The sequence below is a fragment of the Salmo trutta genome, chromosome 18 (genome assembly GCF_901001165.1).
Source record: "Salmo trutta chromosome 18, fSalTru1.1, whole genome shotgun sequence".
Lineage (NCBI taxonomy): Eukaryota > Metazoa > Chordata > Actinopteri > Salmoniformes > Salmonidae > Salmo > Salmo trutta.
Window position 1 is genome coordinate 52,240,510 of NC_042974.1, and position 27,227 is coordinate 52,267,736.

Consider the following 27,227-nt stretch of genomic DNA (forward strand, 5'->3'; position numbering starts at 1 on the left):
TGACGAAGACAGCAAAGGTAATAACATTTTTCTTATAGTAAATCTGACTTTGGTGAGTGCTAAACTTGCTGGGTGTCTAAATAGCTAGCCCTGTGATGCCGGGCTATCTACTTAGAATATTGGAAAATGTGCTTTCACCGAAAAGCTATTTTAAAATCTGACATATCGAGTACATAGAGGAGTTCTGTATCTATAATTCTTAAAATAATTGTTATGTTTTTTGTGAACGTTTATCGTGAGTAATTTAGTAAATTCACCGGAAGTGTTCGGTGGGAATGCTAGTCACATGCTAGTCACCTGCTAATGTAAAAAGCTGGTTTTTGATATAAATATGAACTTGATTGAACAGACATGCATGTATTGTATAACATAATGTCCTAAGATTGTCATCTGATGAAGATCATCAAAGGTTAGTGCTGCATTTAGCTGTGGTTTGGGTTTATGTGACATTATATGCTAGCTTGAAAAATGGGTGTCTGATTATTTCTGGCTGGGTACTCTGCTGACATAATCTAATGTTTTGCTTTCGTTGTAAAGCCTTTTTGAAATCGGACAGTGTGGTTAGATTAACGAGAGTCTTGTCTTTAAAATGGTGTAAAATAGTCATATGTTTGAGAAATTGAAGTTATAGCATTTCTAAGGTATTTGAATATCGCGCCACGGGATTCAACTGGCTGTTGAGTAGGTGGGACGCAAGCCAATAGCCAAGAGAGGTTAAAGGGAGTGCTCCTAACCGCAGCTTGATAGCTGTAAAAAACACACCGGTCCACAGAAGCAATCAATCAATCAGATTCCAAACTCTCCACCATGGCCAAGACCAAAGAGCTCTCCAAGGATGTCAGGGACAAGATTGTAGACCTACACAAGGCTGGAATGGGCTACAAGTCCATCGCCAAGCAGCTTGGTGAGAAGGTGACAACATTTGGTGCGATTATTCGCAAATGGAAAAAACACAAAAGAACTGTCAATCTCCCTCAGCCTGGGGCTCCATGCAAGATCTCACCTCGTGGAGTTGCAATGATCATGAGAACAGTGAGGAATCAGCCCAGAACTACACGGGAGGATCTTGTCAATGATCTCAAGGCAGCTGGGACCATAGTCACCAATAAAACAATTGGTAACACACTACGCCGTGAAGGACTGAAGCGTCCGCAAGGTCCCCCTGCTCAAGAATACATTTACATTTTAGTCATTTAGCAGACACTCTTATCCAGAGCGACTTACAGTAGTGAATGCATACATTTCATACATTTATTTCTCTGTACTGGTCCCCCGTGGGAAACGAACCCACAACCCTGGTTTTGCCATCACCATGCTCTACCAACTGAGCCACACGGGAATACATATACATTCCCATCTGAAGTTTGCCAATGAACATCTGAATGACTCAGAAGACAACTGGTGAAAGTGTTGTGGTCAGATGAGACCAAAATGGAGCTCTTTGACATCAACTCAACTCGCCGTGTTTGGAGGAGGAGGAATGCTGCCTATGACCCCAAGAACACCATCTCCACCATCAAACATGGAGGTGGAAACATTATGCTTTGGGGGTGTTTTTCTGCTAAGGGGACAGGACAACTTCACCGCATCAAAGGAACGATGGACGGGGCTATGTACCGTCAAATCTTGGGTGAGAACCTCCTTCCCTCAGCCAGGGCATTGAAAATGAGTCGTGGATGGGTATTCCAGCATGACAATGACCCAAAACACACGGCCAAGGCAACAAAGGAATGGCTCAAGAAGAAGCACATTAAGGTCCTTGAGTGGCCTAGCCAGTCTCCAGACCTTAATCCCATAGAAAATCTGTGGAGGGAGCTGAAGGTTCGAGTTGCCAAACGTCAGCCTCGAAACCTTAATGACTTGGAGAAGATCTGCAAAGAGGAGTGGGACAAAATCCCTGCTGAGATGTGTGCAAACCTGGTGGCCAACTACAAGAAACGTCTGACCTCTGTGATTGCCAACAAGGGTTTTGCCACCAAGTACTAAGTCATGTTTTGCAGAGGGGTCAAATACTTATTTCCCTCATTAAAATGCAAATCATTTTATAACAATTTTGACATGTGTTTTTCTGGATTTTTTTGTTGTTATTCTGTCTTTCACTGTTCAAATAATCCTACTATTAAAATTATAGACTGATCATTTCTTTGTTAGTGGGTAAACGTACAAAATCAGCAGGGGATCAAATACTTTTTTCCCCCACTGTAAAGACTTATGTAAATAAGGTATTTCTGTTTTTATTTTTAATACATTAGCAAAAAAAAACTTTTCACTTTGCCATTATGGGTTATTGTGTGCAGATTGTTGGAGGGGATGGTGTTTTGGACTGCCCAGAGACAAAGCTGAGCCCGAGAGCCCTATAGGTTGTTCATTGCCCCTTGGTTCACCATCTCCCTGGCCTGGTTCATCACCTCCCTGGCCCGGTTCATCACCTCCCTGGCCCCTCTCCTCAGAGTCCAGGCCCTTCTCACCAAGACCCAAATGCACCGTCCAGGCACACCCTTGCCCTCTGCCCTGCAACTCCATCAACCACCGCCCCATCTCCCCGACTAAGCTCCAGTGGTCAGAAGAGGAGGACAGCTGGCTCCAGGTAATCTATAAGTCTTTGCTAGGTATAGCTCCGCCTTATCTCAGCTCACTGGTCACCATAGCAACACCCACCCGTAGCACACCCACCCGTATCACCCGTAGTACCAACAGGTATATTTCACTGGTCATTCCCAAAGCCAACACCTCATTCGGCCGCCTTTCCTTCCAGTTCTCTGCTGCCAATGACTGGAACGAATTGCAAAAATCACTGAATTTGGAGACTTATATCTCTCTTGCTAACTTTAAGAGTCAGCTGTCAGAGCAGTTTACCGATCGCTGCAGCTGTACACAGCCCATCTGTAAATAGCCCATCCAACCAACTACCTACCTCATCCCCATGTTTGTTTTTCTGTTCTTTTGCACACCAGTATTTCTACTTGCACATCCTCATCTGCACATATATCACTCCAGTGTAAATTGCTTAATTGTAATTACTTCGCCACTATTGGCCTATTTATTGCCTTACCTCCTTACTTCATTCGCACACACAGTATACAGATTATTTGTTCTTTTTTTCATTTTTTTTTCTATTGTGTTATTGACTGTATGTTTATTTATTCTATGTGTAATTCTGTGTTGTTGTTTTTGTCGCACTGCTTTGCTTTATCTTGGCCAGGTCGCAGTTGTAAATGAGAACTTGTTCTCAACTGGCCTACCTGGTTAAATAAAGGTGAAATAATAAATAAATAAATAAATAAACAGCTGAGGATCCTTTGGACACTGACATTATGCAGCGGGTCGATGAGCTAAAGAGTTAGAGAAACATCAGCAATGTCCAGCAAAGGCTGTCTACGACGTCATGCCATTCCTCCTGATCAATGTATCCCGTTTGTCAGGGACATGACGATGTACTTTCATTATTTTTTAAAACTTTTACCATCAATCAGTGATGTGTGTCCTCTCTGTCCTCTCTCAAATTAGACAGAGCCCTCCATCTCACCCCCAAAACAGGTGTTTTAAACACATTTGTAGAGATGTCTGTTAACATGTTTTCTTTAATAACTTTTTTACTGGGTAATTAACTTTTTTTTGCATGTTTAAAAAAATATATTTTGTTATTTTCTCATTCACACGTTAAAGTGGTAGGTAATTTACTGTAGGTTTTAATTTTTTTTATACTTAGTTATTTTCTCAATCACATGTTAATAATTTACTGGTTAACTTTGTGTTTTTTTCTCTTATTTCCCCTTTTGAGACCACAGTCTTCTTAATGCACCTTTCGTTTGACATGGCGAAATGATCTCCTTATTGGCACCCTGTGTTTTACATTGTTTTAAATAAATATCTAAAAGGTCTGCAAATGTCTTCGTCTGGTCAGCTGTACTTGTAGCAGAAAACATTACTGTTCTGAATCAGTCACTCAGTAAACTTTGAGTTATACAGATGAGGTTAATGTCTTGGAGGTCTTTAAATGTCTACAGCTGGACAGCCATCCTAACCCATGTACTGTACCAGCCGTGTATTATAGCAGGAATGTCCTCATTGAAAGGCCACTGCACATAACACGTTAGGTAAATGTCTTCAGGGTCTACCATTCAACAGATGTATGACAAAAATAACAACACAAGGATGAAGTGACTGTTATTATGTCTTTATTGTGATTTGTAAAGTGTCAAAACAGCATAATCCAAACAGCTAAACCCACAACATGACATATAAACAGTCATCAACCAGTGCCTTCAGAAAGTATTCACACCTCTTGACTTTTCCACATTTTATTGTGTTACAAAGTGGGATTAAAATAGATTTAAATGTCATTAATTGTCAACGATCTACACAAAATATTCTGTAATGTCAAATTGGAAGAAAAATTCTAACATTGGTTAAACACTTATAAAAATGAAACACTAATATATCTAGATTAGATAGGTATTCAACCCCCTGAGTCAATACATGTTAGAATCACCTTTGGCAGTGATTACAGCTGTGAGTCTTTCCAGGTTAGTCTCTAAGAGCTTTCCACACCTGGATTATGCAACATTTGCCCGTCACTATTTTCTAAATACTCTGTCAAATTGCTTGTTGATCATTGCTAGAGAACCATTTTCAGGTCTTGCTATAGATTTCCAAGCAGATTTAAGTCAAAACTTTAACTCGGCCAATCAGGAAGATTTTCTTTCTTGGTAAGCAGCTCCGGTGTAGATTTGACTTCGTGTTTTAGGGTATTGTCCTGCTGAAAGGGGAATTCATCTCCCAGTGTCTGGTGGAAAGCAGACTGAACCAGGTTTTCTAGGATTTTCCCTCTGCTTAGCTGTATTCCGTTTCTTTTTTTATCCTGAAAAACTTTGCGGTCCTTAATGATTACAAGCATAACCATAACATAATGCAGCCACCACTATGCTTGAAAATATGGAGAGTGGTACTCAGTAATGTGTAACATTGGATTTGCCCCAAACATAGCACTTTATATTCAGGACAAAAGGTTAATTGCTTTGTCAATTTTTTTGCAGTATTACTTTAGTACCTTATTGCAAAAAGGATGCATGTTTTGGAAACATTTTATTCTGTACAGGCTTCCTTCTTTTCACTCTGTCAATTCGATTATTATTGTGAAGTAACTACAATGTTGTTGAGCCATCCTCAGTTGATTACTCTTATCACAGCCATTAAACTCTATCTGTTTTAAAGTCACCATTGGCCTAATTGTGAAATCCCTGAGCGGTTTCCTTCCTCTCAGGCAACTGAGTTAGGAAGGATGCCTGTATCTTTGTAGTGACTGGGTGTATTGATACACCATCCAAAGTGTAATTAATAACTTCACCCTGCTCAAATAAATATTCAATGTCTGTTTTTATTTTATTTTGACCCATCTACCAATCAAAAACCTCCCTGGTTTTTGTAGTTGAATCTTTGTTTGAAATTCACTGCTCGACTGATGGACCTTACAGATAATTGTATGTGTGGGATACAGAGAGGAGGTAGTCATTCAAAAATCATGTCAAACACTATTATTGCACACAGAGTGATGAGTATTGCACACAACTTATTACGTGACTTGTTAAGCACATTTTTACTCCTCAATTTATTTAGGCTTGGCATAACAAAGGGGTTGAATACTTATTCATTTATAAACATTTTGAAAAACTGAATTCCACTTTGACATTATTGGATATTGTGTTCAGGCCATTTATAAAAATTCTCAATATTATCAATTCAGGCTGTAACACAACAACATGTGGAAAAAGTCAAGGGGTGTGAATACTTTCTGAAGGCACTGTATGTGCGCACATGTTTTCCAAACCACACGCCAACATTTACTGTAGGTTGCCACGCGTGATAGCAGCATCCTGGAAAGCCACTCGACCAGCTGGTGTGAGGAAGTAGTCCTTGAGGTCTATAGCAACTCTGGTTGCCCTGTCTCTGTTTACCCTGTCCAGGAAGCCGGTGCCACCTGTCACAACTCACCCGGACGCAGGTTCCCAGTGGGTGTGGAGTGGTCAACAAACGTGAGGTGGATGTACTGTACCGTGTTGATGACTCTGTGTTGTCAGTGTCTGCAGTGTCTATGGTGCAAAGGCAGTCGGCCTTCACAACTTTCTCTGGGGCAACCTCAAGGACTCGTCCCACAATCCTCCATCCCAAAGCAGTTCTCGGAAACCTTTGAATAAAATAAACATTTCCATTAGCACCGGAAAGGAACATGAAGGCTATCAAATGTGTAGTGTAACAATTGTGTAGACTGTGTTTTGGACATAGGCCCCTATCCTCTTTCTGGGATGCCAGATCACGTTTATGTGAGGCATACAATTACAATGTTTATATTGGTATAATTTTCCCATCGTATGTATATTCACATGTACTGAGCGTATCTTACCTGGATATGGTCGCATCAGGTTTACCCTCAGAGGGAATGCCTCGTTTCCCGCCAAGACATATGGGCTCATGTTTGGGCCCCCGGCAAGCACTCTGGCCTTGGTAGCAGCAGCTGGCCTGCAATGAGCTGGGAACCGAACTTGCTTTGTGAGAAGATTTCCGCATCTCCCTCCCAACCAGATGCACCCACGTCGATCATGGTGAAGCGCTACTTCGCATCGCAGAGTGCCATCAGGACCATTGAGAAAAAGCCCTTATTACTCACTGCCTAAGCTCCTGAACAAAATGGACAATTCCAACGCCACTGAAGCAAGTCGTCAAATCTGGCAACCGACGTCCGAAGAAAATAACGCTTCGCACAGGTTGGACAAGAGACGTGTTCTTCATCTTCCCCTCTTGCAGTGTTCAGTGGACAAACTTGCCATTTTCTCAGTCCTTTTCTTCCCTTTCTCTTCCTGAGTAGTAAGGGCAGTTCAAACGCTTGCTGTTGAAGCTCGAGCAATTGCAATTCATATAGAAGTTTGCTTCTGTGGCTAAAAAGTAGCGTCGAAAAGCAAAGAACCCCTCAGTAAACAAAAAGGCTGTAATATAACTGTAATAACACTGGATCCGGAAGAACAAATGTCGTCGCTAGCTAGAGTCAAAGAGCGCCTCAGCCCCTCTTGCTTGGTAAGCTACTCTTCCTCCCCAAGTCCGCTAGTGGATATACACTACACAAGGCGGACTTCCTCGCTAAGTGGAAAGCAATGACCATGAGGACAAAAGTGAACGCTGCCCCCAAAAAACCGACTCCGCCCCTGATCATGCATGTCAATCGACAGAGTGAAGCTTGTAATCACTCTCTCCCTCCCCCTTAATCCCCCTCTCTCTTTCCTCCCTCGCTCCTCTCCTGTGGGGAGAAGTAGAGTTGGGAAGCAAAGTATCTCTCTCTCCCTGTCTCTCTCTCTACTTCTCTCCCTCTCCATCTCTCTCCATGTCTCTCTCTACTTCTCTCCCTCTCCCTCTCTCTCCATGTTTCTCTCTCCCTCTCCCTCTCCATCTCTCTTCATGTCTCTCTCTCTACTTCTCTCCCTCTCCCTCCATGTTTCTCTCTCCCTCTCCATCTCTCTCCATGTCTCTCTCTCTACTTCTCTCCCTCTTTCTCCATGTCTCTCTCTCTACTTCTCTCCCTTTCCCTCCATGTTTCTCTCTCCCTCTCCATCTCTCTCCATGTCTCTCTCTCTACTTCTCTCCATCTCTCTCCATGTTTCTCTCTCCCTCTCACTCTCTCTCCATTTCTCTCTCTCTCTATTTCTCTCCCTCTCCCTCTCTCCCTCCATGTCTCTCTCTCTACTTGTCTCTCTCTACTTCTCTCCCTCTCCCTCTTTCTCCATGTCTCTCTCTCTACTTCTCTCCCTCTCTCTCCATGTCTCTCTCTCTACCCCTCTCCCTCTCTCCATGTCTCTCTCTCTACTTCTCTCCCTCTCCCTCTTTCTCCCTCTCTCGTTCTCTCTCCATCAGCAGAGGGAAACAATGCCTCTGTTTGAATGCATCCTTTCTTCCTCTAAATGACTGGATAGGTAGAAGCTATGTGATGGAACCATTGCTAACACTATCTGATTGAGTTAGACAGAGAGACAGACAGGAATGATGGATGCCTGTTGAAAGGGTCCACACAAAACAGTGCCTATGGCTCTCCACCCCAGGCTCTTGTGCTGAACTGTGCCATGGTTATTCCCCAATCTCCACTGTGAGAGTTGGAGAGCACTGATGCGGCACGAGTCTGTAATGACATGAACATTATCATACACAACCAGCCCAGGCTTCCCCTCTGCTGTCTGCCACCACCGGAACGGTATGTGTGTGTGTGCCTGTGTGTGTGTGTGTGTGTGTGTGTGTGTGTGTGTGTGTGTGCGTGCGTGCGTGCGTGCGCGCGCGCGCGTGTGTGTGTGCACGTGTGCAGTCTGTCAGTATGTCTGCCTGTCCACAGGGAGGAGACCCACCCACTCACACAGGTGAAAACACCTACACACACATCTACCCTATACCTCTTAGGTGGTGCACTAGATCCCTTCTTTCTGTCTCGTTAGCGGCCTCTCACGACAACTCCAATCTCTCTCTCTGTTCCCTGACTCAAAATTCTCTCCCACTCTCTCTCTCCAACTGTAAAACACAATAGCCAAATATCTGTAAAGTGACCACTCTACGGTCCCCAGCACACTGCTCCTCTACTGTGCTGCACTTACAATGTCCAAACTCTCTAAAGTGACTGTCAATTTAAAACAGTCTGACAAACATTGACAATAGCCTCCTACTCTGCAGCTTCTATATTGCCTGTGGCAGTGCTTGACTTGGGCAGGAGCTCACTGGAGCTGAGGGCCGGCACCGCCAATGGTCTACTGCTTGAGCTCCTGTATCTCTTATAGAATATTAGCTCAAAAGTAATGTGGAGCTTCTGCACCTAAATATAAACAGTAACGGAACCCAAAATAAGTTCCGGAATCTATTTCTGTCAAAGTCAAGTACTGGTCTGTGTACTAAAACAGATTGAAGGCTCCTAAACCAGTTATGGAGAAAGGAACAGAACATATCATGTGTGGAAGGGTGATGCTAATGAAAACCTTAGATGTCCATGTGCGGTGTGTGTGTGTGTGTGTGTGTGTGTGTGTGTGTGTGTGTGTGTGTGTGTGTGTGTGTGTGTGTGTGTGTGTGTGTGTGAGAGCGAGAGAAAAAGTGACAGGAGACCTCATTGGCAAGTTATAGCCTGTCATAAGACTGTGCTTTAAATCAAATCCAAATGTATTAGTCGTGAACACAGATTAGCAGATGTTAAAGCAGAAATGCTTGTGTTTCTAGCTCCAGCAGTGCAGTAAATGGTACAATACTGATACACAAATAATACCAAGAAAAAAAGTTAACAAAAAAGAACAAGAAGCAAGAAATTAAGAAATATCAGAACAAGCAATGTCAGAGTCCGGAACATAAATATGCCAAGAGATTTTTCTACTGAGTTATTAGTGTGTGTGTGTGTGTGTGTGTGTCTGTGTGTGTGTGTGTAGCTCAGTACATATAGGCCAAGTACATAAACCCTAAAGCTTGTTCCTAACAGAACTCTCATGCCAAACTTTATTTCTCTCTCTAATTCTTCTTTCTCTCAGCTCTTCTTTTTCTCTCTCCAGCCCTCTACTCGGATTTGAAGTTGAGTTTCAGGGTTTGGGGCAGAGTAAATATTTCATGTAAGGCTGTCTGAACTCTGGTCTGAAAGAGCAAAAGAGAGAGGCTTCAGAAGACTGACTGGTCATGGTCAACCCTGTCCTGACAATCTCTCTCTCTCTCTCTCTCTCTCTCTCTCGTTCGTTCGTTCTCTCTCCCTCTCTCTCTCTCTCTCTCTCTGTCTCTCTCTCTCGCTTTCTTTCTCTCTCTCTCACCCTCTCTATTTCCCTATCTCTGTCTCTCTCTTTCTCTCTCTCTTCGTATCTCTCTCTCTCTCTCTCCATTAAGCCAGTGCCTGGCAGATCTGTCCAGACAGCGGTGAGGAAAACGAGAACTAAATTAAATTTAACGGCAATTTAAAAAGATGGCAGAGGAAGAGTGAGCCTTATCAAGGATGAAGCTTTATCCCCTTTTTTTCTCCCCCATCTTTTTCTTCACTCTTTCAACTTTCACAGACCTACTAAATCTGAAGATATTGCCTTTTTACGGTGGAGGTAGTGTGTGTGTGTGTGTGTGTGTGTGTGTGTGCGTGTGTGTGTGTGTGCGTGCGTGCGTGCGTGTGCGCGTGCGTGTGTGCATGAGTGTGTGTTCACGGGGCATTGTGTCTGTACTCGCATGCACGTTTATGTGTGTGCGTGACAATCCTCACTCACCGATACTGTAGTGGCGGTGAGGGTGGGTGTGTTGTTCTCATTGCCGGGTTGTTCGCTGTGTGTCTGTGTGGCTGCGTACAGCGTTAGGGCGTGCTCAGCCACTGCGCTCTGCCCCGTGTAGTCTGCCGGCGGGTGGGGGTGAGGAGGGTGCGGGGCGGTGTACTCCGCTGGGATACCGTTCTGGGGGGGAGGGGGGTACTGGGCTGGTGGGTAGGGCTGGGCCATCGCTTCAGGGGGGGCTGGTGCCTCTTGGTTACCCTGAAGAGAGAGAGAGGGAAAGGGGAAGAGAATGGTTCATCATTATTGGCCAAGCAGTGTACAAAGCTGAGTGCACACTAAGAAAAGAGAGCTCCTCAAGGGTTCTTTGGGAAGGGTGATGGTTCTTTGCGGAACCATACTGACCCAAATAACCTTTTGAGCCCTTCAATTGTTCTTTGCAGTTGAGAATAGGATTCTTTCCTCTTTTAGTGATAATTAAAATGTCGGGGCAGCAGCGGGTGATTTGCTGACATCTGTATTTGTGAAACTGTGAGAGAGAGTGTCATTCCAGTTGATCTAATGCGTTGTGTTGTGATATTACATATTATATATGACAATGCCCAGTGACAGTGTCTTGTGAAAGACTGGCCTATGGCCTTGTGTCAACTGAGAACTGACGTCTAAATCAGTGGTTATGAAACCTCTCCTAGCACACCTGATACAACTTGTCAATGAACATAATAACAACATGGATGGAATATTAACAATATAATATGGCTGACCAGAATAAAAACCCTGTATGGTTCTTCAAAAGGATCTACAAAGAACTTCTTTATAGAACCATTGTCCATAAAGATTCTATAAAGAACCATAAGAAAGAGTTCTACATAGCCCCCAAAAGGGTTGTAACCATAGCAGAACCCTTTTTTTTGGTGCTATCTAACATATTTTATTAATGGTTCTTTATAGGACCGTAGGAAATACTGTAGTTCTACTGTATATTGCACCAAAAAGGGATCCACTATGGTTAAAAGTCAAAGAACCCTTATTTGGCACTATATAGAACACATTAGTGTGTGTGTACCATTTAAAATAAGAGCCCACACGTGATTTCCCAACCCTGTCCTCAGGGACCAACAGGGCCACGTTCAGTAGCCAAAGGTTGTCGAACGTTACAGAAAGAAATGCCACCAATAAAGAGGATGTGATTCGTTATTATTATACATGCCATAGAGGCATGTTTGTTGTACATAGCATATTTCTATCTGAACGCTCCAAAGCTTTGGGTCCTGCTGAACACACCCCAAATGCGGGGAGGGATGGGAACTACTGCTACAGTGTGAGAGAGTGAAGAAACAGAAGGGTGGGAAAGGGAAGGAGGATGGGTCGAAACAGAGAGAGACACGAGACAAAAACTCCGTTTGGTCTGTCTATTTAAATTGAGTTAAATGATCACCCACGGTTTTGCAATAAAAACCCACAAGTGTTAAGAATGAGAAATGACACAAGCAATAAATGCCCTGTCTCTCTGTCCCTCAATAAAATGCCAGGAGAGAGATGCTCAAATCTAATCAACACACACAGCAGACAGACAGCAGTCACACACATACACTCACTCACTCACACACACTCACACACACACAGCAGTAACACAGGGCGGACAAAATTGTGAAAATAGCTGATGAAATAGAGAAACTGTGTATGTGTGTGATCCTACATGGAGAGGGATATCCTATCAGCTCTCATGGTAGATAAGCAGACTGTTTGATCATTACAAGACACACTCTTTCTTTAGTGGATGTTACGTTCCCCAGTTTCTGTGTTGTGGTTTGTGTATTTGTATGTATTTCAGGAAATGACTTCCTGAAATTCTCCAAGCAGCTGATTGGTCAGCCCCATTACTGATTGGAGAGCTGACCCCGCCTCCTCGTCAGGACGTAGCTGTCTCCGATTAACAACTCCTTCTGAAGCTTTATAAGCCAGTGTTCTGTTGCTCAGGGGAGAGATGATTGCTGAGAGTGGAGGTTGATGGCAGAGGGATAGATAGATAGATAGATAGATAGATAGATAGATAGATAGATAGATAGATAGATAGATAGATAGATAGATGGTTGTTTCTCAGAAAGAGATTTGGTATGTACTCTGTTAGTTGTTGCTGAGGTAGCTGATTGGATAAGTCTGTTGTGTGTCAATAGGACGCAGTGTTTGGATTATTGGAATTGTTACTTACATTTGTGTTTCTGTTTAATTTGTTCCTAGGGGGAAGGGGAAGGCACCTAGGGAGTGCTTAGGCAAGAGGCCCGCGGGCATACATTACCCGTAGTAGTTTGTCTATGCACACTAGGAAAGACCTGGGTGGACCATCCCCTGTATTTTGGTTAGTGCACCAGGTGGTGCTAGTTAGGTAAGTAGTGGGTAGGCAGGTAAGGTAGGAGAGGGGGCTTCGATATTTACTTTCTTTGCTTTGGTTCCGTCCAGCCCCTTTTCCACAAACTTATTGTGTGAAGGAATAAATTCCCTGTAAATGCTAATTCTCTGCCTTTTTGTCATCCTTACTCACACCCACAGTCCATACCTCTTTCACACCACGGAGAGTTGAGTTGTAGCAGGGTGTTGCGTTCCCTCTTACTAGAGGCGTGCGTAACGGTGGAACATGGCTTGACAGTCAGACACACACACGCTAGCCATCACTTAATATAGCTACCACCCGGTTACTCAACCCTGCACCTTAGAGGCTGCTGCCCTATATACATAGACATGGAATCACTGGCCACTTTAATAATGGAACACTAGTCACTTTAATAATGTTTACATAATGTTTACCTACTGCTTTACTCATCTCATATGTATATATTGTATTCTATTCTACTGTATTTTAGTCAATGCCACTCTGATATTGCATCCTAATATTTATATATTTCTTAATTCCATTCTTTTACTTTTAGATTTGTGTATTGTTAGATACTACTGCACTATTGAAGCTAGAAACACAAGCATTTTGCTACACCCACATCTGCTAAATATGTGTATGTGACCAATAAAATTAGATTTGAACTACACATTCCGACACATTCTAAATGGGGGGTGTGGGGGGGTCTAAATGTCTCTCCTGAAAGAGACCGACCAAAGATCAATTAACTGATACATTTTGGATTATAACCTTTGATTTGAATTACAGGTTTTAATAATATATCTCAGCTCTCTTCACTGACATGGGAATTTCTTCCCTCAGCTTTTCAACTGCCCTACCTTACCAGACCACCCACAGCCTCTCTCTCGCTCTCTCTCTAACTCTCTTTCTCTCTCACTGTCTTTCTCTTTCTTTCTCATCACTCACTCTTAATCTTGACCAGTTCCCCTGTCTGTCTCTCTCACTCACTCCCCCTGTGTGTGTCAGATAAATATCTTTATTTTTATCTCAGCTTCCTTCTCTCTCTTCTCCTCTCTCTCTCTTCTTAGAAGGTTATAGATCCCATACACTGGAGGTTGGTGGTACCTTAATTGGGGAGGACAGGCTCGTGGTAATGACTGTAGTGGACTGTGTGGAATGGTATCAAGTACAAACACATGGTTTCCATGTGTTTGATGCCATTCTATTGACACCTTTCCAGCCATTATTATGAGCCGTCCTCCCCTCAGCAGCCTCCACATATATTGTATTATTACGTGCCTAAAGAAATCTGGCGTTTATCAATGATAGACACAGCACATCCCATTCGCCGTGAATTGTTTTTTATTTTATTTTGGGAAAAATTCTTAAACTTTTCAAAGAAAAAAGAAAAGGGCAAAACAAAGTAGAGAAAGAAAGTGGAAAAAAATCGGAAAATGTAAAATCGATCAACATCAGGCAACTTTTTACAGGTAAACCACAATTGACCTCAGCCTTTTCCAAAGGTTTCTGTGATCAATATAGTTATTGAGGTTTCCTATTCTTATGCATTGAGATGGATGATGTTTTAACCAAACAAAGCGTTTTGCCGATCAGTCACTTAGCTCCAGCGTTTGGCACTGATACTTTCCTCTGGCTGCAGCTTTTGCTCAATTGTTTATTGCCACAAACACCATCACCATTTGAGAAACAGCACAACTACAGAGAAGAGGAGCTGTGTTAGGGCTCGATTAAATCCGTAGCACTGAAGATTCGCGCTTTAGCGCAATTGACATTTTAAGGCAATATTCCAATGTTTGTGGAGCCTGCATTCACAGTAAAAGCTGCATATGTCTTCTCATTTAGAAATTACGTTTACATTTCAATGGCGCTATAGCGCTGATCTTCAGTACTGAGGATTGAATTGAGCCCTTGGTAATTTATGAGGACAAATACAATAAAATAAAATGTTATTGGTCACATACACATATTTAGCAGATGTTATTGCAGGTGTAGCGAAATGCATGCAACGATCGGTAAAAAAAAAAAAAAACAGTTATACATTTAAAATACATTTACAAATTGTAAAATTACAAAAGTGGGGATTTAAAAAAAAATTTTTTTTTTAGGAAATGAGTTATTTGAACCTTCACAGAACATCCCTACTTATGCTCTGGGAATGCAGTGGTATCCTGACGATTTGCTGGGTACCTTAATAGAATTTGTCTCTTGCTGTATTTCTCACCATCATAAAAAAAGGTCTTAAATAAATGACAGCGACTTAATGCCAGGCACCACAGGGTCATCTACAGTACCTATCCATTTTGACATTTGTTGTTATTTGGTCCATTAATACTAGTTTTTCACAAAAATGTCATAAACTTCATTAAAATGTATATTTTCTTTAGTTTGTCATACTACCGTCCTCAAAATGTTAATGAATTTTAACCACTTTAAAATGGACATACATCCATAATTTAAAAGCTCACTACATTGAATTACACATAATTTATAAAAACATTTCAAAGTAACTTACTTTGAAGAGATGGTGATTGGGTCTACATAGGCTTTGTCATTTCATAGTCTACATTCAGTGTACTTATTTTTAACTGCCATTTCCCAAAACTCAGACTATTCCTACATTTTTCTCAGCTTCAGAATCATTTGCATTCACCAGATGTTGTGTTGTTATCCTTAGATAATGTATATCCTCCAGACTTGCCCAAAGGGAATTGTTGATATGTTATACATTTTTATTCTATAGAACATTATCTGTGGAAAAATGTGCCAAAAATGCATTTTACGTACGTCTTTAGTATTTTAAAGACAGAAAGATTTAAAAAATAATTTATCCACAATCTGCTCTGGACAAGTCCAGTCCTGGAGTGTCTTAACATAATGAAATCAAAATATTATGACGGACTTCATTCATTATTCAGAAAAATTGATTTGAGCGATATGCAAATATTTAATGAGCTTTGGCCTCATTTGCATATTTGAATACAATATTTCTGAAAAATTGTAATACAAAAAGTGTTCTATTTGTGTCTACATTTAACTGGTAAAAGTTGATTGTGATATGATTAAGAAAAACATTTTACCATATGTCATGCCTACGGTTTTCACCTTAACGTCCCCATAACATCACCGTAATATTTTTCTCTGCGCATCCAATCTAATTGCCCACACTCAGTTTTACATGTGCTCCAGTTGTTGACTGGAGAAGTGGCCTTGCACAGAAGGAGCTCATGAGAACATTCAGTGCAGAACATTGAGTGCTTGGTTAAGAAATGGCACTCAGCTCTGTATGTGAGAGCCGCAGTGAGAAATGGTTTGAGTCAAGTTTTCTTTTTAATAAACCTATAATCAGAAAAGCGATGTGTATTATATCTCACACTTGAGCCTGCGCTGCTGCTGCGTGCGCGCACACACACACACACACACACACACACACACACACACACACACACTAAGCTACTGTCGCAGTATGAAACAGCTTCCTCTCCTACAAAAAGAGAGCGAAAAAAGAAGAATAGAAAGACTAGAAAGTGAAAAGAGGGACAAAGGGAAGAGGAGAAATGAGAGAGGAATCAGGGAAATAGAGAAAATAGGAGAAATAAGATTTGGAATAAAACAGAAAGAAGAAGAGATGGAGAGAGAGAGTGCAAGGGTATAGGAGAGGAGTGCGACCGAGTAGAGAGAGAGAACAGAAGAGAGAGTTATATAGAGACAGAAAGAGAGGGAGCGAAAGAGAAGATGGAGGGAGAGAGAGAGAAAAAGAGAAAGAAAGAGAAAGACAGATGGAAGTTCTCTCGCTTTCTCTCTACTGAACTATCAAAGTGACTGAGTAGGTGATGCACTAAACATCCCCCGATTCCTGTTGACAAGCTGCGTTGGTAAATTATTTCTGTTATGAGCTAAATCCTACTATCCATCGATCCCTTCACCCCCCTGCCTCCTTCCTCTCTCCTTCCCTCTCGCTCTCTCTCCCTCAGTGCAGCTCTTCCTCAGCTGCGGCCTCAACCCTTCCCTCATTGAGTTTATTTACCTCTGGATCAACGGACCATCATGTTACATGTCCTATTGACTCACACATGTAGACAGCTAGATCACACACTCACACAGACACTGAACACAAACTCTCTCTCTCTCTTTATATATATATATACACACTGAGTATACCAAACATTAGGAACCTCTTCCTAATATTGAGTTGCACCCCCCTTTTGCCCTCAGAACAGCCTCAATTCATCGGTCATGGACTCTACAAGATGTCGAAAGCATTCCACATGGATGCTGGCCCATGTTGATTCCAATGCTTCCCACAGTTATGTCAAGTTGGCTGGATGTCCTTTGGGTGGTGGACCATTCTTGATACACACGGGGAAACTGTTGAGCGTGAAAAACCCAGACGCGTTGCAGTTCTTGACACAAATCCGTGTGCCTGGCACATACTACCATACACTGTTCAAAGGCCCAGTCTTGCCCATTCCCCCTCTAAATGGCAAACATACACAATACATGTCTCAATTGTCTCAAGGCTTAAAAGTCCTTCTTTAACATGTCTCCTCCCCTTCATTTACACTGATTGAAGTGGATTTTACAAGTGACATCAATGAGGGATCATAACTTTCACCTGGATTCACCTGGTCAGTCTATGTCATGGAAAGATCAGGTGTTCTTACTGTTTTGTATACTCAGTGTATTTGTTACACCTGTGAGTGAGAATGCTGTAACAATTTAACTCATATCTGGTTATAATGCCCCATAAAAGTAAAGTGTACAGACCACAGGAGGTTGGTAGCACCTTTATTGGGGAGGACGGGCTCGTGGTAATGGCTGGAGCGGAATTAGTGGAATGCTAGTAAATACATCAAGCATGTGGTTTCCATGTGTTTGACGCCATTCCATTTGCTCTGTTCCACCCATTATTATCAGCCGTCCTCCCCTCAGCAGCCTCCACTGGTATAGGAGAAAGATTGGTAGAAAGTCTTAAAGATTATGATCTGTCACAATCATGTTTTTTATGAAAGTGGATGATATTTGGATGAAACCATATTATGATGATAGAAGTAAGAAAAATGACTGTTGCTTCTACATTGATAAAGTTTGATCATAAAGTTACTGGTCCCCTCCCCCATGTCAAACACTTGGATTCAGGAGGCAGGATTAGTAAGGGGATAGGGCGACATCCCCTTAACTCTCATTTTAATACACCAATGATAACACGATATTCTCTTACCTAATTTAAATAAGTAGCTACTGCCTTGTAACCAACATCAGAGAAGGTTTGTTTGCTGAGGGACGTGGTTTATATAGCTAGATAGCTACTCTGCTGGTGGCAAAATTTGACTGTAGGGTGTAAGAAAATATAATACGTTTACCCTATTCATCTCTGACAAAGACACTTATTCATCTGTGTCTGGTGTTAGCTAGTTACTGGCTAGCTAGGTCTTCAGTCAGCATGGAACAAAAGGTGGGAAGGTTCATTCAAAACTCAGACGCAGTTGTCAAGTCAACACATCCGTCAGTGCTTCTGTTAACCACATCACAAGAGACATGCCAAACGGGAGATGAATCCCAAAATTTTTTGACATCATTGCTGCAACGTCAATGTTTGACTTGCTTTGTGTATCACCAAATTTTCTTCGAAACAATTTTACTGCAACACTGCTCACTGCATCGAAGTTTCTCGATGTATGCATTTCAAAGAGCTTTCGGTCAAGGCGCGCTCATGAATATAAGCTCCCCGCCCACTCAGCCTGTGTTTTCCAACTTCCTGGTAGTGATGGGAAACCTAGGCTTTCTGAAGGCTTCGGAGCTTTCACCAAATTGTGCCGAAAAATGGTTCATTACTCAGAGCTTCATTATCAGTTCACAATGCACATTAATGACACCTGTTGGTCAGCAATAAAGAGCAGTGTGTGATTATCAGATAGATGGTTTTTTTCTCCACTGTTTTCATCAAAACTATGTGACACAGCAGTAAGTTGTTGGCTTTAGTAGCCTATTATCAGTTGGAATACCAGGTTTGCATCTTACATCATGCTTCTCTTTTTCGCCTTCAAGTTTACTGTATAAAAAAAACGAATCTATGGCATTGTTTAGGATGCTTAAGACAGAAGCTTGTACTGTACTAAATACAACTAATTAACAGTGCAGAAGGTGTGGTTTCACATTTAAAAAAATCTAAATAGTGTGCCTTCAACGTGATTCATACCCTCACGTCCATGAATGTTCCATAGTTCCCTACACTACCTGCTAAGCTACCGGAATAGAAGAAAGGACCTGAACAATTTCGAAATCAGTGGGATCTTGCATTTTGGAACAGACGGTTTGAAAAAGCACGTGATCAAACGAAGCTTATGACGTCATAGTTGACGTACTTCTGATAAAGTGATACACGCATCGGCACACCGCTTCGAATTTAGCTGCTTAGCAATTTTGGCGCATGGCTTGGAGCTCCGGTATCAAAAGTAATGTCACTACTTCCTGGTAGTTAGCCATGAGAGAAAAAGTACTTTTGAGCATCTCTATCCAAAGCAAATATTATGGGTGATATTTTAATCACTCAAACGGCTAATTTACATGGGAATCAGAATGACAGTTTGGAACCTTTAAAATAACTAATGTTTGGGTAATCAGGTTATTTTCAGGAAGCATGTCCTATTGGGGGCATTTTAATCTCATTATTTTTGGCTACCCATAAGAGTAAATATCATTCCTGTTCATCATGTTAAGTTTATACATGCTCATTTTACTTGTCTTCCAATATTCTATACTGAACAAAAATATGAAAGCGTCATGTAATCTGTCTGTTTTATGAGCCGAAAAAAAAAGATCCCAGAATTTTTCCATATGCACAATAGGTTAATTTCTCTGAAATTATGTACACAAATTATTGAGCATTTTTCCTTTGCCAAGATGCAGGAATGTCCACCAGAGCTGTTGCCAGAGAATTAATAACATTATTATTTAAATATCATATCAAAGTGGTAACACACCCAACATTGGGATCAGCATAGGAACACATAGTCTTGGGTAAGCCCTACAGAAATATCAATACTCAACATACCAACAACAATATAGCAGAACAGATGAACTGGAATGACATTTACACTCATGGGTGGCCGAAAAAAACAACCTGAAAGCCACACCGCGACTAAGCCACGCCTCCAGTCTTCTGATCTGACCCAGTGGGTCATAGCTCAATAACCCAGCATCAATAACCTAACAACCCATCTGAGTGACCCAACTGGCTCGATCAAAATAACCCAATGTGTGTCCTGTCCAATATTTACCCAAATTTGGTTGTTTTGAACCCAGCATTTGTTTTTGTAGTCTCACCCAGTCTTCTGGAGTTTAACAGTAACTCTAACCCAGAGCAGTTTCACAAAGTCCACCAAGTCATAGTCTGAGGCATCGTCCTAAATAGCACCCTATTCTCTTTATAGTACTTTTGAGAGTTGGATAATGCAACCCCTTTGCTTCCTGCATTGGTCACATAGCCTATAACATGCATTCATGACATGATACATGGCTCCTAGTAACCACCGGAATTAAAATAATCTTCTCATTTTGTGTTTATTAGCTTGTTGATTTGTGCAGCCTTTCTCACTCTCAGTTTCCATTTGTTTTCTCCTCCCCTCTCTGTTTCTCTGTTTATTTAGCTGCTCATTTCCCCCCATAATTACTGCAAATGGAGAATTAGCGTCTTTTCAGCAAGGGAGGGTTTAATTTCATGACTATATTATGCCGGGAACAGATGGGGGCTATTTTACAGTACATAATATATTATAAAACAGAATATATTATAACACAGTATATTTGAGGTGTAAAATCATTATTTAATGGGACTTGGCTTAGCCTGATAGATGGTCAGTGTGTGTGTGTGTGTGTGTGTGTGTGTGTGTGTGTGTGTGTGTGTGTGTGTGTGTGTGTGTGTGTGTGTGTGTGTGTGTGTGTGTGTGTGTGTGTAATGGGGGCAGCCCTACATTTAGTAGGCTCCACTCTTAGAAGAAAAGGTGCTACATAGAACCATAACGGGGAACCCTTTCTGGTGCTCTTCCTAGAACCCTCTGTAAAAGGTTATTACCGAGAATCCTTTTATCTTTGAAGGGTTCTTCCTAGAACTCTCCATGTACGGTTCTACCAAGAACCAAGAGGAAAATTCCTACGAACTTCTTCACAGCATTGATAGTCATGATATATTAACATTGTCTGACAGTCTATGTATTTAATGAGAAGTACAGAGACCTCACCTTCTAAAGATTCAACTGAAACTGTCCAAGATGAACTAGCTAGCTAGCTTGATAAACGGTGCTGACAGTTCCATTTGGACTAGTTAGCTAAATTATATTGACGTTGTTTCAATAAACAAACAGTTGGATTAACAAATCGTTAGTGAAACCATGATGTGTATGACAGGATTGGATGTTGCGTGCAATTTCAATGTTGTTTGAGTTGCTTTATCAGCACATTTGCTTGAGGTCATCTCACTGCAACACTGCTCACTGTATCCATGTTGTATGTCATAGGCTTTTTCAGAGAACCGTCAGTCAAGGTGAGATCCCCGCCCACTCAGCCTACTAGCTCCCCGCCCACTTAGTCTGTCTTTTCAGACTTCCACATGCAAGCATTTTTATTAGGACAAAATATTATGGGTGATGTTTCTGTCACTCAAAATGCTCTTTTACATGGGGATCAGAATGAGTGTTCGGGACATTTAATTTACCTCTGTACAGAGTTCATTTAACTCCTGAATCAACTTTAGAACTGTTACACTGACAAATCAATACTAGGTAACACTGGCCGATTTGCTGTGTACAAATTGGTACAGTCTGAAACATTTTTTAAATGTAATTTACACTTGTGGGAATTGGCCTATATGCATAGGGCTTGATTAAATGTTTCTTACAGACAAAATATGAAAATGCATAACCATGGTATCAATTGAAAGGGAACAGTTTGAGATTATGGGAAAATGATTAAACCAAAGGTGAGGACACAACAGTTCACCTAACATAAGACTGAATCCAAACATTACATGGTTGATTTTATGCGAATTTTACATTTACTGTACTTTTCGCTGCTTTCGTTGATAACAAAATCTGAAAGTCCTCTGGGTACATTCAGTAACACAATAAGAATATTTCTGGAAAATGTGGGGAAGGTACAACATAAGACAAACAAAATGACAAGGCTTTGAGTGAGAGGACTAACTGGTGGCTCCAAGTGCCCACACACCTCTCCAACATACGCACAGTTCCTAAGTAGTTTCAATGCACTTTTATGACTCAAAGAAGAGTCTTTTCTGAGCTCTCCTAGCTGTGCTGTTAAGGAATTAGAGCACATCTGTTGATGGTATGGAAATGTGAAGTGCATATTTTGGAATCACGGGTGTTTGGCTTGCTTGTATGACATCAAAGTGTTTTTTAATATGAACTTCAACGCCTCATCTTTCAATATATACAGCATTTCAATATAGAGCATTTCCCTCACTCAGACAACAAAACATTTGTAAAAGTTGCCCAATTAGCGGGAGGGATGGGGGCAACTTCTTGTTGCACACGGTGCTGGAATTTAGAACGTCTGTCAGTCAAATCCCCTACAGCGCTGTGAAGCGCCTAGCCAGAGCTCTGACATCATGTATAGCATATTACTGTACAGCCACTGTTTTCCAATTTAGTCTTTTATTGGTTCCCAAATCTGCCATTTTCAACCCGTATACGGGTATGAGTGTAAAGGGCTACAGTTTAAACACTGAGGTAAACACTAATCGGGCACTATAATTATTATTTTTTTAAATTACAAAAAGAATGCTTGTTCATATTCAGAAGAGTTCTTGCCTTCCAAACAATCATCAAAGAACCCTTTCTTCCAAAAACGGTTCTTAGGATAAAAAAGGTTCCAGTTAGAACCCTTGCATTACAAAGAACCCTTTTTTCTAAGAGTGTCGCCTGGAACTTCATTCCACTGGCTGCCACTGCCGGGCCGGGGCCAGATTTATGGTCGCCATGGCAGCGTCTGTTAGCGTGCTATCCGTGTTAGCAAGCGGTGGGGTGGGCTGAGTTATCGATGGCCGCTCCTGTAGCCGCCTCTCATGGGAAGGACCCAGGCTTGTGAAACAGGACAGCCTAATGGTGCCTGAATAAAATAATACTCAGCGCGACAGCACAGTAGACAGCCCTAATTAATAAACATTATTAAAAAGGGTTGTCACAGAGACTTAACGAATTAGACAAACTGGAGTTATGAAGCTACTCAGGTAAAGAGGGTAGGGAAGTAGAGAGGGAGGAAGTCTGTTAGAGAAAGACAGTGAGAAGGAGCGAGGGGGGAAGTGCGTATGTTAGAGAAAGAAAGAGAGTAAGAAGAGAGGGAGTGTGTTGAAAATAGAGGGTGTAAATAAGAAAGGACACTACCTTTCTGTCTCCCAGACTTTGTCCGTGCTTATTCCACTCTTTTCCTCTACTCTGCTTTTATCTCTCTCCCTCACTCTATCTGTCTTCCAGTTGTCATTCTCTCTCTCCCTCACTCTATCTGTCTTTCAGTTGTCACTAATATGCTTCAAATGTTTTAATTAGTTGTCAGGCTTGAGAATAGCTGCAACTGTTGAAGCTGGGCTTAATCATGAGAGAGAAAAATATGTTTCTTCTTTCTCTCTCTCGCTTTGTTCTATTTGTTCCTCACTTATTTGTGAGGTGAGGATAGAGGTGGAGGAACTGTGTTTTTAATTAGTGTATGCTGTAACTTTTCAAGTAGACATGGGGACAAAGAAGAGAGGGAGAGAGAGAGGAGAGAGACAGAGGGAGAGGGATAATTGTAGATTTGTCTAATTGAAATAAATCCTGCTAGACTAAAGCTGTTTATTTTGTGTTTAGTGACAAAATGTCTGCAGTGTTTTGGGAGCTCACCCCCTCTTCCCCTCCTGTCTGCTACCCTCTCTTTCTCTCTCTCTCTCTCTCTCTCTCTCTCTCTCTCTTGCTGTCTTTGTCTCTCGCTTTTTTCACGGCTGTCTGAAATCTGCATCAATATTAATCATCCCGAAAAGAAGCAGAAACTTTCTTGCATCTTTACAGTTTCACTAAAAGGTCTGCAAAAGACAACAACATCACACTGCTGTTGGCTAAAAGGCTCTGTGGCACCGTGTGGCACGAACGGTCCCACTCTGAAGGTAGACGTTTGTTATGCCTCAAATGGCACTCTAGTCGCTCTTTAGTGCACTACTTTTGACCAGGGCCCATAACTACTGATCTAGGATCAGATAATCCTACCCACAGGCCTCACATTAACCATTCCAGGCAAGAGAAAGTATCTGTTCCAGTATCAGCGGTAACTTCTATCCTACCACATGCTCTTGGAAGGCAAATGCAGCTAAGGGATTGTTATGTTTTCCATTTGATTTGATCCTCTTTGTTGTTTTCTCCTTTTGGGGGTTGTCGTTCAGAGAAGGACAGCGATTGATTTGTCATCAGGACTTGGAGGTGGGCCCCAGTGTGTTTACTCTCTCCATCTCTCTTTCTTCATACCTCTCTCAAATCAAATCAAATGTTTTTGGTCACATACACATATTTAGCAGATGTTATTTATTTATTTTCTTTTATTTAACTAGGCAAGTCAGTTGAGAACAAATTCTTATTTACAATGACGGCCTACCCCGGCCAAACCCGGACGACGCTGGGCCAATTGTGCGCCGCCCTGTGGGACTCCCAATCACGGCTGGTTGTGATACAGCCTGGATATGGCCGGTGTAGTGAAATGCTTGTGTTCCTAGCTCCAACAGTGCGTAGTATCTAACAGTGCAGTAGTATCTAAAACAATTCACAACAATACACACAAATCTAAAAGTAAAAGAATGGAATTAAGAAATATATAAATATTAGATTGAGCAATGTCAGAGTGGCATTGACTAAAATACATTGGAATATAATACAGTATATACATATGAGATGAGTAAAGCAGTATGTAAACATTATTTAAACCTTATTAAAGTGACTAGTGTTTCATTATTAAAGTGGCCAGTGATTCTAAGTCTATGTATATAGGGCAGCAGCCTCTAAGGTGGAGGGTTGTGTAATCGGGTGGAACCATGCATACTCGCTCCCATCCCATGCATACTCGCTCCCATCCCATGCATACTTATCTTCTGCTGTTTTTCTTGTGAAACCACAGAGTGGCAAAGCACACACACTGTAGAGGGGATACAGTGATTTTGATAGTAGATTACAGGCAGTTCGGAATGAATAGATTTTTTTGATGGATGAATAAAATTTGTTGAGATGAGGGGTTTGTATTTCACAGTATTTTACTGTAATTATAAGGGATTGGTGCAAGCAGGTTGGCTGCTCGCTAAAGTGTTTACAGACATTACAGCATATGAATGAATATTTGGTGTTTTATATCACTTGCACTTCTAGAGGCCTTATCAAAGGCTTCCAAACTGGCAGCGACTACAGGACTAAACAAACCAAAAGAACATACAAAATGCTCAACCATTTAAGGTTTAAAGGTCCTGAACAGTGATTCCCATGTAAAACAGCCTTTTGAGTGATTGAAATATCACCCATAATATTTTTTTACGATTAAAATGCTCAAAATGTGAGAATAAAATATATGTTTCTCTCATGTCAAACTATCAGTAAATCTTAAAGACAGACTAAGTGGGCGGGGAGCTAGTAGGCTGAGTGGGCGGGGATCTCACCTTGACTGACGGTTCTCTGAAAAAGCCTATGACATACAACATGGATACAGTGAGCAGTGTTGCAGTGAGATGACCTCAAGCAAATGTGCTGATAAAGCAACTCAAACAACATTGAAATTGCACGCAACATCCAATCCTGTCATACACATCATGGTTTCACTAACGATTTGTTAATCCAACTGTTTGGTTATTGAAACAACGTCAATATAATTTAGCTAACTAGTCCAAATGGAACTGTCAGCACCGTTTATCAAGCTAGCTAGCTAGTTCATCTTGGACAGTTTCAGTTGAATCTTTAGAAGGGGAGGTCTCTGTACTTCTCATGAAATACATAGACTGTCAGACAATGTTAATATATCATGACTATCAATGATGTAAAGAATTATCCGTTTTGGTTCTTTGTAGAATCGTTCATAGAAGGGCCTTGGAACAACCATTCAAAGATCAAAGGGTTCTCGGTAGAACCTTTTATAAAGGGTTGGGAAGAGCACCAAAACGGGTTCCCCTATGGGAACCCTATATGATGTGTAGCCACCCTATTACACACACACACACACACACACACACACACACACACACACACACACACACACACACACACACACACACACACACACACACACACACACACACACACACACACACACACACACACACACACACACACACACACACACACACACACACACACACACATATTCTGTTTTATAATATATTATGTACTGTAAAATAGCCCCCATCTGTTCCCGGCATAATATAGTCATGAAATTAAACCCTCCCTTGCTGAAAAGACGCTAATTCTCCATTTGCAGTAATTAATGGCGGGAAATGAGCAGCTAAATAAACAGAGAAACAGAGAGGGGAGGAGAAAACAAATGGAAACTGAGAGTGAGAAAGGCTGCACAAATCAACAAGCTAATAAACACAAAATGAGAAGATTATTTTAATTCCTGTGGTTACTAGGAGCCATGTATCATGTCATGAATGCATGTTATAGGCTATGTGACCAATGCAGGAAGCAAAGGGGTTGTATTATCCAACTCTCAAAAGTACTATAAAGAGAATAGGGTGCTATTTAGGACGATGCCTCAGACTATGACTTGGTGGACTTTGTGAAACTGCTCTGGGTTAGAGTTACTGTTAAACTCCAGAAGACTGGGTGAGACTACAAAAACAAATGCTGGGTTAAAAACAACCAAATTTGGGTAAATATTGGACAGGACACACATTGGGTTATTTTGATCGAGCCAGTTGGGACACTCAGATGGGTTGTTAGGTTATTGATGCTGGGTTATTGAGCTATGACCCACTGGGTCAGATCAGAAGACTGGAGGCGTGGCTTAGTAGGGGCATGGCTTTCAGTTAGTTATTTTTTGCCACCTGTGAGTGTAAATGTCATTCTGGTTCATCTGCACTGTATTTTTGCTGTCTGTATGTTGAGCACTCCTCTCAACATTGGGATATGTATAGGCACTTGAAAAACTCACACGCTTGTGTAAGTCTCATTAATGCTACAAAGTCTTTGCTCGACCTCAACATGTGACGACAATCCAACAGAACAGATTACCTGGAATTACATTTCATCTCACAAGTGGCAAAAAAAAAATGTCTGAAAGCCACGCCTCCAGTCTTCAAAGAAAACCCAACTAAGTGCTCTATTCAACGCTTATCGTGAAAGTTCAGTGTTACAGCGTGATTGAAATTTAAAGGCAATGTGTTCCCGCAGCGGAGACTGCATTCACGGTAAGCGGTGCAGATGTTGGCTCAATAGGAAATGACCTTTACATTTCTAGTGTGCTATCTGTAACGCTTCAGCGACACAGACTGAACAGAGCCCTAAGTGCCTCAACTGGCTGGGTGAAAATAACCCAATGTGTGTTCTGTTCACTATTTACCCAGCGCTGGGTTGTTTTGACCCTGCATTTTTTTTATAGTG

The 27,227-nt window shown here is 41.5% G+C and overlaps 1 protein-coding gene across 5 annotated transcripts in view; it reads right to left on the reverse strand.

The window, feature by feature from the left end:
* LOC115153505 (RNA binding protein fox-1 homolog 3) overlaps positions 1 to 27,227 on the reverse strand; it is a 735,146-nt gene that overhangs the window by 58,980 nt on the left and 648,939 nt on the right. For all 5 annotated transcript variants that reach the window (XM_029699001.1, XM_029699003.1, XM_029698999.1 and 2 more), the window contains one exon: positions 10,245 to 10,502. In XM_029699001.1, coding sequence (XP_029554861.1) covers positions 10,245 to 10,502 — 258 coding nt within the window. The remainder of the gene's footprint in view (positions 1 to 10,244; positions 10,503 to 27,227) is intronic.